General features: G+C 41.1%; 1 protein-coding gene across 1 annotated transcript; it reads left to right on the forward strand.

The window, feature by feature from the left end:
• The first annotated feature begins 764 nt into the window (after window positions 1-764).
• On the forward strand, window positions 765-7,809 carry LOC144328982 (pentraxin fusion protein-like). Its single transcript, XM_077934908.1, has 6 exons — window positions 765-1,039; window positions 1,765-1,815; window positions 3,047-3,332; window positions 5,235-5,389; window positions 6,743-6,790; window positions 6,964-7,809. The coding sequence occupies exons 1-6, from the start codon at window positions 979-981 to the stop codon at window positions 7,566-7,568; spliced, it is 1,206 nt and encodes a 401-aa protein (XP_077791034.1). The 5' UTR covers window positions 765-978; the 3' UTR covers window positions 7,569-7,809.
• The last annotated feature ends 4,079 nt before the right edge of the window (window positions 7,810-11,888 follow it).

Consider the following 11,888-nt stretch of genomic DNA (forward strand, 5'->3'; position numbering starts at 1 on the left):
TATACCTTTAAAGAACATTCAAATCACATTCTTTCCCTCAGAGAATTCTGGGCACTGTAGTTTAACCTTCACAGAGTTACAATTCCCAGCAGCCCTTAACAAACTACAGAGTCCAGAATTCTTGAAAAGGGGGAAATGTGCTTCAAATGTGCTTTAAAGTTATTGTAGGTACACAGCCTGAAACATTTAAGTGGAACAAACTAACAGGCAGAATTACCCAGATCCTAGATAACCTTTTCATGATTTCTGTATGGGAGTAAAAATTGCAGCTATTTTGAAATCTTTTGGTATAAACAGTATTAGGTTAAGTAAATTGTCAACTTATATTTTATGATATTGTCTGGTAGAATGCTATTTTATCCTGACAATAAATGTAATTGAATTCAGTAGGTATAATAATAATAATAATAATAATAATTTATTTATTTATATGCTGCCTACCTGACTGGGTTGCCCCAGCCACTCTAGGTGGCTCCCAACAAAAATGAGTAAAAACACAATACAACACCACACACTAAAAACTTCCCTGAACTACTTCTGAGAAGACATGGTTAGTTATCTAGTTTCCAGTTTTATGTGTACACCACAACTTCCTCCTGCCCCACTCCCCATCATATTCCGACAGCATAAGATGGATACCTGTTGTGTATGAAAGGTATGAATGTTTCCTCTTTTGGAATTTGACTGCTATTTCTATGTTCTGGCTGGTCCTGTTAAGTCAGTCACACCACGGACCCATTATATCTTTATCTTGCCAGATAAAAAGCAGTGCCCAAGAACTGCCCTACAGCTCAAAGCTTTCCCGGCTATAAGACAGCCTGGCTTGTGTGGGTACATTGGATTTTGAAGTTTTGAGGAACAGCCTGAGCACAAGGAGCAAAGTGGTTTATCTGAAAGGAATGGAGAAGGTCTCGGATGCTGCTGCAAAGATGCTGAGAAGTCTGTAGAGTCTTCCCAAAGGCGGATAAAATAACAAACATGTTACACAACTCTGCATTTCTGGTTATTGCTGCTTTGCATTGGCTCATAACACACAAACGTAAGTACAGTTTTGATTAAGTACTTTGCTAGACAGATTGACCCTAAACTGTTTGGGACATGTGGACTTTACTGGATCCAGCAAAGTTACTTGTGTTTGTATAGTTGGGGCTAAAAAAACAGAGAAGGAAGGACTGCCAGGACCCAAAGAATACAAATTGTGTTCCATATGTACACAATATCCCTAATTATATCATAAATTGGTACAGATTTTAATTGTAAGCCACTTTGAGAGCCCACTGTGGTTGGAAAGCAGGATAGACATATGATCAGTAATAAAATAAATTGTTCAGCCTCACTCATCACGAGGATCCTGTTGACTGTAATCCTTGAAATATAAAGTGATCAAATATATGTGATCAAAGACAAAATCACAGACAGGGCCCAAGTGGCAATGTAATGATATAAAAATGATGATTATTTAAACATGAACAGCTATACATGGAAACATATGTGAGTATGCTTCATGTCTTGGTAATTGCTAAAAAAAAATAAACTAATTGTCCAGTAGCACCTTAGAGACCAAGTTTGTTCTGGGTATATGCTTCTTCAGATACCTGAAGTATCTGAAGAAGTGTGCATGCACACGAAAGCTTATACCCAGAACAAACTTAGTTGGTCTCTAAGGTGCCACTGGACAATTAGTTATTTTTATTTATTTATTTCAACTGTGTCAGACCAACACAGCTACCTACCTGAATTGGTAATTGCTGTTCTTTTTTCCAGGCAGTGCTGGTAATGTTGCCATTGCAGATGCTTCAATAATCCCAGTTGGAGGTAAATCCTGAGTGTGGTTTATTTCAACCTAAATCCTTCCTTATCCCACTTGCCTGAGATGGCATATGTAATAATAATAATAATAATAATAATACTAATAATAATAATAATAATAATAATAATAATAATAATAATATTTTTGCTGTTGCTTGTTGGAATTTGTTGTCTGCCCTTCACCCCAAGGTCCTGATGTGGGATATATATTCATTCTACAAAATGGCATTAAAGCATTGCTTAAAACCACAAAAGGCGCAAAGATTACTACAGGGCAAGAGGGTGGGGGACAGAACTATCTGATCTTGTCTGCTCCCCAGAGGCTGAATTAAGAGGTGTCTTTTGCTGGCTGCAAAATATAAGAGAAGTAATAGAGGGAAATGCTTCACTCTCAAATTATAAAACCAGGAGTCTTGCATGACTATTTGCATGGGTGGCGGCTGCAGACAAGTGCAGATACCAGAATTAGGGAAATGCTAGGAAAACAGTGCTTCCTGATGTCTGCTGAAAGCAAACTCCTGTGTGTGGTTGTGCATGCAATAAGCCTCGTTTGGACTGCAGGCTACTACTGTGCAAACTCGACAATTCTGTGATTCTATGTCTGATGTACAGGCTCTTCCTGAGTCCACTGTGCACCCAGATGGTTGCGTGAATAGACCTTCAGAGTCATTCATCAAAACCAAAATCACATTCAAGTGTGTGAGAGAGGCAGCAAAATATCTCTTCACACAGTTGTATATGGTTAACATGTGAAACGCCACTAGCACACGTATAAACTGATAGATTAGACAACTTGCATCAAAGATAAGTAAGTGGCTATGAGCATTGACAGCTAGATTTGTATCTTCTATATTGAGAGATAATATATTCAGAGATAATAAATCCTTTAAGTTGGAATTGCGTAAGACTCATGATCTCATGGGTTCGAGCCCCATGTTGGGTGAAAGAATCCTGCATTGCAGGGGGTTGGACTAGATGACTCCGGGGTCCCTTCCAGCTCTACAATTCTATGCTTCTAAGTACCACATTCTGGGGACAAGAGAGAGTGTGGACATTGCCATCTCACCCTTTTTTCTGAACTGCCACAGAGCATCCAGTTAGCCACTGTTAAAGACTGAATGGTGTTTTAAGTGGACCGTTATCTGATCTGACTTCAGTTTGATATCCATGTGCTATCTGTGCATCTGCTTTTGTTTTGGCAGTAAATAGATGTGTTTTTTCTCCACATCCCCTCCAGATCCTAACATTGCAGTGGGAAAAATGTCGTCCCAGTCGAGCACGTATGAAGAAAAGGGGAAGTCAAAGAAGGCCATAGATGGTTCACTGGCCAATAGTTATGCTAATGGAGACTGCACCCTGACGAAGAAGGATTTTGAGCCCTGGTGGATGGTAGATTTGAATTCAGCATTTCAGGTATCTGCTGTGGTGATCACAAACAGAGGAGACTGTTGTGAGTCAAGGATAAAAGGAGCTGAGATTCTCATTGGAGATTCACCACAGAAGGGAGGCACAATGAATCCCAGGTATTTCTCTGCTGTTAACAAATGAATGGTGATGGAAAACCAATAAAGATGGCATGCAATATGATCTTACTTGGAAGTAAGTCCTGTATGGTTCAGTGCAACCTATTTCCAATAAACTTTTCTTAAGATTAGAACCTTAGACCCAATCCTAAAAACATTTTTGTTGTGAGTAAGTCCCATAGATTTCACTGGAGCTTACTATTTATTGTTTGTTTTTACGCATTTAACACAATTTATATACCACCTGATGTGCAATCACTTTATCAAAAAAACAAGACTTCCAAGCTGTTTGCAATGTTCCGAGAATGAATCTGCTGTAGTTTTCGCTAGCAGGTTTGTTAATTATACATAACTGAAAAAATATACAGATCTGGAAGTCAGTTAGTTGTGTTGGTTTCCAGAGGAATTGGGGGATTTGGAATCTGCAGTATAAGACCATTGATTACTCACTGGTGATATTGGCAGGACTCAATCTGAAAAAAATGTACTACTAAAACATGAACATCCTAACCCTCTCAGTTAAATAAACGGAGAGGCTGCTTCTGAGTTTTAACATCTATTGCATCAGCCACTCTTGTAGTCCATCTGTATCTCCTGTCCTCTCCCTTTGGAGGGATGAGCCTGGAAGCTTGGACTATGTTGCCAACTGCCAGGACCCAAAGAAGACAAATTGTGTCCCATACATACACAGTATCCTTAATTATATTATACCTTAGTACAGATTTTAATTGTAAGCCACTTTGAGAGCCGACTGCGGCTGGAAAGCAGGATAGACATATGATCAGTAATAAAATAAATTGTTCAGCCTCACTCATTGTGAGGACTGATCCTGTTGACTTTAATCCATGAAATTGGTAGCTTCCAAAAGATATTCTGGAGGATGCTGTCATTGCATGGAAGCTTCCTAGGGGGGTTTCGGTGAGAGGTCTAGTAATGGTGAACACATCATCTAGATGGTGAACAAACCAAGAGGTTGTGGACTCCCCTTCCTCGGAGGTTTTTAAGCAAAGTTGGACGGCCATCTGTCAGGGATGCTTTAGTTGATATTCCTGCATTGCAGGGGGTTGACTTGAGGTCCCTTCCAGCTATGATTCTAGGAATCCAAACATCCCCAAGCATCAGCTTCCTCATCACTGCTAGTCTCTCCCTGCATAATGCGGCTATAGGCAAGGGTTGAATATGGTTCCCTGGTGTGTATGAATAATATGTGTAACAATGACATACAGAGTAAGATAGACCTGTTGTATTAACAGAGTAAGTATTCTAGAGCAAGGGCATCCAGCATGGTCCCCTCAGATACTATGGACTCCAACCCCCATCAGCCCTGGCAAGTATCATCAGCAATCAAGACTATAGAAGTTACAGTCCAACGGCAGCTGGGAGGTACTACATTGGCTACCCCTGCTGCAGAACGTGCTGCAGAATTCACTACACTTCTGCATAGTTGAGCTATGGCATCTCGATCACAATATGTAATGATGACCACTGTCGCAGATGACTTTGAAAGGGGATTCAATAAATTCATGGAGGATAAGGCCATCAATTGCTACTAGCAATGAAGGCTGTATATTGCAAGCGGCATCAGAGACAGTATGTTGGGGAGTATGGCCAGTGGAGTGCTGCTACACTCATGTTCTGCTTGTGTTGTGGCTTTCCATAGGCAACTGGTTGGCCATTGTGAGAACAGGATGCTGGAGTAGATAGCCCTTTGATCTGGTCCAGCAAGGCTCCTCTTAGGAAGTTTAACTGCAAAGAAATGATTGAGCAAAATGTTCTGTGTCTCTTGCTGATATCATTGATCCTTTTGGCCTAAATATTGGTGGGCTTCCCATATTTCCATGTGCCATATCTCCACTGTGCTCTGAGGTCATACCGCTGAGTAATGCTCTAGTTGCTTTGCAGGTGCGCTACAATCAACAGCATGGGGCGTGGGGAAACCATGTCCTTCACCTGTGCAGGGATGCAGGGCCAGTATGTGACCATTACAATCCCGGGGAGATACGAGTTCCTCTCACTCTGTGAAGTGCAAGTTCTCGCACACCCATGGCTCCATGTGGGTGAGTAGATGGCCTCTGTTGTGGATTTGATGTGCACAGCAAAGGAACATGTTGCTCATGCGATGTGGGCGAACTAAATCACTGATCGTTAGAAAACCCCTATTATCACAACTCAGGTGAGAGAGGGCCTTCCTGCCTTTCCCAGAGCTGACCCATGAATAGATAATGTCAGTAGCTGCACAGGTGGGGCTGCGTTGCTCTCCCGTCTTCCCAACATTGTGCGTCACTACAACTTCTGGGGGGTGGGCAAGGCAGTGGGAGTTTGGCATGGTGTGAGAGGAGCAGTGGAACCAATCCAATACTCTAGCTGCTGCATGTATTTTGTACCCGCAGCACATGACGTCCCTGCTGCCTTGCCTCCCCTCTTGGTAAGAGGCAGGGGAAAGACAGCCGGGTAATATTCTAGTCTATGTTAGTCCTATTCACCATTGAAGTCAATAGGCAGGACTAACTTAGGTTTCTTAATTTCAAAGGGTCTACTCTGACTAGGACTTTGTTGGACACAAGCCCAGGAGAGCAACACAGCCCCACTGGCTGCTACTGGAGAACAGTATGCCTGTCGATGGGGAGTAGAAGTTTCTCCTGCCTCCACATCTACTCTTCTGCTGGAACTTCACCTCTCTCTTTCCGTTCTTGATGTCTGACAACCCACAGTTTCGTCACATACATTTGGGTTGTTGTTTTTTTTTGGAAAAAGCAAATAATTTATTAAGTTCATACAACCCATACAAAATTTAAACATCAAGAATATTATAGAAGTTTACTATCATAGACAGACAGACAGATAGTTGATAAAAAGCATATATACTATCAGCTCCTGTCAGACATAATCTTCATTTTGCTGAAACCTGCTCTTATATTTTCCCTGACGTAATATGTTTCAGAACTTCATAGAGCTATGTAATCAATTCCCTGCCTTAAAATTTGCAACTCGCCTCTTATGTATTGTGTTGCCAGGTTCTGTCCACTAATGACACTAATAACTTCTCTGAACCTCTCTCTCTCAGCTGTTAATTTTACAGCATTTAGCTGTTCTGATATCTTTCTTACTAAGCCTCTGTTATTATGTTTCTGATTAATTATCCAGGCTTTTGCATATAGTATTCTATCTAGAGTTATAATATATATAACACTTGGTTTTGATCACATGCTCTTATATGGTCTTTTACATAATATTTTACATGAGGAGGTCCAATGAAACCTAGCAGCCCAATATTTCATGAAGGACTGTAATAACCATTTGCCTTATTTCATTTCCACCAAAGGTGAAAGTTTGGTTACATAACACTTGTGAGTAACGTGAATATTTTTCTCACCAGTGCCAGAAGCTCAGACGTGTCATTTCTTTTGCAGTTCATGATGGTGGACGGAGCCCTGTGAGAGACAGCGAAACTGATTTAGGTAAGTGCTCAGTTGTGTGTTGGACTATGACTCCCATCGGCTCCAGCCAGCCTGACCAATGACCAAGGATGATGGGAGTTGTAGTTCAGAAGCATATGGAGCGCCACAAGTTCCCCACTGCTTTGCTGAACAGTGATTTCCTGTAGAAGTGCTAATGATGTTTTCCCTTCTAGGTCTGCAGGGCAGAGTTCTGAGTTTCCTTAATGAATCAAAGGAGAGTTTTGTTGTCATATCTCCACTGCAGCCTCTGAATGTCATGGAATTCACACTCTGCATGAGGGTCTCAGTAGAAGATTTGAGCGATCGTAAAGTCATTCTCTTCTCCTACCGCTCTCAAAAGGATGAACTGAGAATCTTGCGTGAGGCAAAGGGCTGCTTTGGCTTACACATGGGGGGTCAGAGTGTGATGTTTGCCCTCCCCGATCTCAGCACTTTGGGAAGTCATATGTGTGTCACCTGGGAAGCTGAGTTTGGCCTCACCGCCTTTTGGATGAATGGGAAAAGGAGCGTCCGAAAAGTGCACAACGTAGGGCATATTGTTCAGTCGGGGGGCACTGCAATGCTTGGATGGGATCAGAGTGTACAAAATACATCCGAACAGCAGAAACGGCGTTTTGTGGGGGAAATAACGGATCTCTACATGTGGGATTATGTACTGAAATCTCAAGACATTCAAGATGTGTTCCAGGTCCACCAGTTTCCTAGAGGAAACATCTTTGACTGGAAAATGATATCGTACAAGATTACGGGGAATGTGCTGGTATTACCTAAGGACTAACACCCAAGGAGGATATGGGCATTATTAAGATATGCAGGTTCTTCCTCCTTTGCAAAAGAATAAATGAAAAGGGAAGGAGGGAAAGCACCACCTGAGATGTGGAAGCGCAGCTGGTGTCATTATTCACATTGCCTGTAATTATTCACATTGTAGGATTGTTGACTCTGCCGTATGAAAATTCTTTCGTACTGAAAATTCTTGAAGTAAATCATAAATTTTAAATAAAACAGCCCTATGAATAATCAAATTTGAAAACAAGATTTATTTACTCATGGCAAGCTGTTGTGTATATAAGAAAGACATATCTATAACTGTACTAGGGGCTAGAAACTTATTGTGTGTTTGCGAAAGAAGCTGTGGATTCTTAAAACATCTATAAAGACCTTGTGGCTTTAATAAGGGTGCTCCAGGAGATATTTGAGATGCAGCGAGCTTTGCTATTTTCATTTTTGTGACCATTATTAAAGTATGTGCACTGTTGCTGGCCTCAGTGTACTGGATAGTCTGAGTCACAAAAAACCAGAAACATACAAATGAGAAGCAAAGCTAGGATCAGACAATCTAAACTTGAAGTACTTAGGGATGCAACAAAGGGAGATAAAAGAGTGACAAAGAGCATTGCTGCTGTACAGGCTACAGTCTCTAAGCCCACTGCAGGCTAAAGCTAAATAAAATTCCCAAAAATAAGCTATGTGGAATAATTATATGAGCAAACATCATGTCATTCAGGACAAAATTGTGAAGAATGCTGATGAAATTAGAAATAGGATGAATAGTATCTTTGCACTCCAATAAATTCCATCTGCGAACCCACGGGAGATGGGTTATTGTTTATCCAGTTCAGTTGAAAATGTTTTGAGTGGGAATTCAGGAATCTGACCATATCAAAGGGAAGGTTTTCAAATGTGTATCAAGTAAGCACACACCCACTTTGTCTGATTAACTTATATACACAGTCACCTATATAGAAAAACAACCTTTATATAGAAGACTGTCCCCTAACTGCTTTTTAGAAATATGGGGCTGGATAGCTCAGTTACTACAGTGGTACCTCAGGTTAAGTACTTAATTCATTCCGGAGGTCTGTTCTTAACCTGAAACTGTTCTTAACCTGAAGCACCACTTTAGCTAATAGGGCCTCCTGCTGCTGCTGCGCCGCCGGAGCGCAATTTCTGTTCTCATCCTGAAGCAAAGTTCTTAACCTGAGGTAATATTTCTGGGTTAGTGGAGTCTGTAACCTGAAGCATATGTAACCCGGGGTACCACTATACTTGCAAAGTGCTAGAACAGGCCGTACAATTTGCAGCAGAGAAATGGCAGGAGAAAGGGAATACTTAGCCTTTCCTGCCCCCATAACTTTCCTCTTCTAGTTCCTTCCCTGTTTGTTTTTACAGTCTGTGTATATTTGCCATAATAAGTAGATAAAACCAGCTTGGAAGGGAGGAAAGTACAGCATTTCCATCCTATACACAGTTCTATAAACAGTCCTGGCCCCCAGCCCTACTGCTTTGTGGATGAGAAGCAGCTTCCTAGCCCCTTAATGGCTGCCATTAATGTAGTTCCAAGATGGCGGCTTTTGATTTATTAAGATCTCCACCATTGTTTTCCTACCATGAGGTCTTCCAAGTTTTTTTTGCAGAAAGCTTTGTTCATTCCTTTATTTGTAAACTACAGCTTCTTCTTCACTGTTACAAGTTGTGCTCAAGGAAACATGCAAAAGCCACATCCTTGGCACATGGCTACACAAAGAACCCCTCAGGCCTTTCCTGTTTTCAGGTGGGTTTCAATCACATACAGGTGAATTCAGGTTTTGTAATTAACACTGACTTGGAACCCTTGAACAAAAAAAGCCCCCTGCTCCTCCGCCCTGGCACTTCAGAATTTTTGCAATAAGGAAAATAAGGGGAAATGCACTGGGAATTGTAGTCCAAAACATCTAGAACAGTGGTTCCCAATTAGGGGGTCTGTGGCCCCATCCCTTGCCTCCCCCCCAACTAATCTTTTGTCATTTTTGCATGGTAATATAACAAATTTTATGGTTTGTTTTAGCGCTGTGCAATTTTTCAATATACTGTACAAAAGCACTTTTGAAATCACACCACGATCAGGGGCGTAGGAAAGGGGGCAGGGGTCTCCCCAGGTGCCATCATGGAGGGGGGTGACAAATTATCAAGGAACAATTACTGCCCTACTAGGGAGGTTCATTAAAAAAAACTTTTTTTAAAAAATGCCTGCTCCAAAGGTCTTATCTTACTACACTAGGGATGATATAGCTACATAAGAAATTTCATGCATATCAGTTAATATCTTGGCCCTCCTCCATGAAAATAGCTGTTTATTTGGCCGTTTTCCTATGTCGTGAAGGCTGAAATTTCAACAAAGCACACACCTTTGCTAGACTCTTTTCAGGCACCTGCTAAAAGCATTCTTCTTTAGGCAAGCATACCTAGATGCTTAGGAAGTTGAAGTAATTTTAATCTTAATATTTTAGCTTTTGTATGTTTTAAAGTAGGATTGTTAATTTTTCTTGATTTTACTGCTGTGGTGTTTTTTTGTTTTTTGTTTTGGTAAACCACTTTACAGGTTTTTTAAAATAAATTTTATTAAATAAATAGGCAATAAACATAAATAAAATAACACAAGCCAAAAGACAATCCACAGTATCCACAGTATCTGCCCACAGTCGTCTACTTGTTATCAGAGGCTCAGAATCCACATTCCTTTGTAAGAAAATATGAAATAACGTAAAACCATTTTTGCAGGCAAAAATAAAAAAAATTAAAAAATCAATGTGTGTGTGGGTGACAAGAAATTTTCTGCACTGGGTACCACCTGACCGTCCTACGTCTCTGACCACAATAACAATTTTGAGCCAGCAAGACGCAGAAATACAGTGGTACCTCTGGATGCAAGCACAAACTCCCCCAGTGCTGCTGCGTGCGGGAAACTATCTAGGGAGTGTTTCCTGCCGGCAGCTGCATGGGGGGAGAGGCTCAACAACTTTGGGCCATCTCCCTTCATTTTCCTAAAACTGAGTCCCTAAAAAAAGGGGGGCATCTTATAGACAGAAAAGTACGGTAGTTACCATGTGTGGTGTGATGAGATAAAATCAAATGTGGTTCCGTAGTAGTAGTAGTAGTAGTAGTAGTAGTAGTAGTAATAATAATAATAATAATAATAATAATAATAATAATTGTATAGCCCCCCTATCTGGCTGGGTTTCCCCAGCCACTCTTCCAACAAAATATTAAAATACAATAGTCTGTTAAACATTAAAAGCTTCCCTAAACAGGGCTGCGTTCAGATGTCTTCTAAAAGTCTGGTAGTTGTTTTTCTCTTTGACATCTGGTGGGAGGGCATTCCACAGGGTGGGTGCCACTACCGAGAAGGCCCTCTGCCTGGTTCCCTGTAACCTGGCTTCTTGCAGCGAGGGAACCGCCAGAAGGCCCTTGGCGCTGGACCTCAGTTTCCGGGCAGAACGATTGGGGTGGAGATGCTCCTTCAGATATATTGGACTGAGGCCATTTATGGCTTTAAAGGTCAGCACCAACACTTTGAACTTTGCTCGGAAATGTACTGGGAGCCAATGTAGGTCTTTCAAGATGGTGTTAGCGGCCGCTCCCAGTCACCAGTCTAGCTGCCGCATTCTGGATTAGTTTTAGTTTCCGGGTCACCTTCAAAGGTAGCCCCACATAGAGTGCATTGCAGTAGTCCAAGCGAGAGATAACTAGAGCATGCACCACTCTGGCGAGATAGTGTGTACCTTTTTGAGGGGGAAAGATTGTGTCTTTAGAATATTGTTTATAATAATGTCCCTTATTACTTCAGTTTAATCTGGTGAATTTAATGCATACCTTTCCAGATATGATTGCACTTGGGAAATGCATGATAGAAAAGCAGAATATAAGTCACTTATGGGAAACAAACAAACAAACAAACAAACAAACAAACAAACAAACAACAACTGAACAACATCGGTGTAAAGATGATGACTAATTCCAAATGTATGACGACCAATGTCTGAGCTAAATGGGTGCTTTGTGCAAAGTTAATTGCTGGTTCTTTGGAAGGAGGCTTAGGTAAATATGATATTAAAAGCAGGAAAAAGGCCAATGATAAATAATCATACCATTGGTTGAAAATTCTGGCATCAAGAACAGTATATCTCTGTGGATATAACATGGCTGATGCAACTCCGTATTTACAGCCTTATGGCACAGGGAGAACAATGTAGTGGAAAAGTTTCAGACAGATCCCTAGCTATTTGAGTTCCCAAATATTTGGTGACTTGAAATTTTCACGTGATTTTACCTTGCTGAT

Source organism: Podarcis muralis, chromosome 10 (assembly GCF_964188315.1).
Source record: "Podarcis muralis chromosome 10, rPodMur119.hap1.1, whole genome shotgun sequence".
Lineage (NCBI taxonomy): Eukaryota > Metazoa > Chordata > Lepidosauria > Squamata > Lacertidae > Podarcis > Podarcis muralis.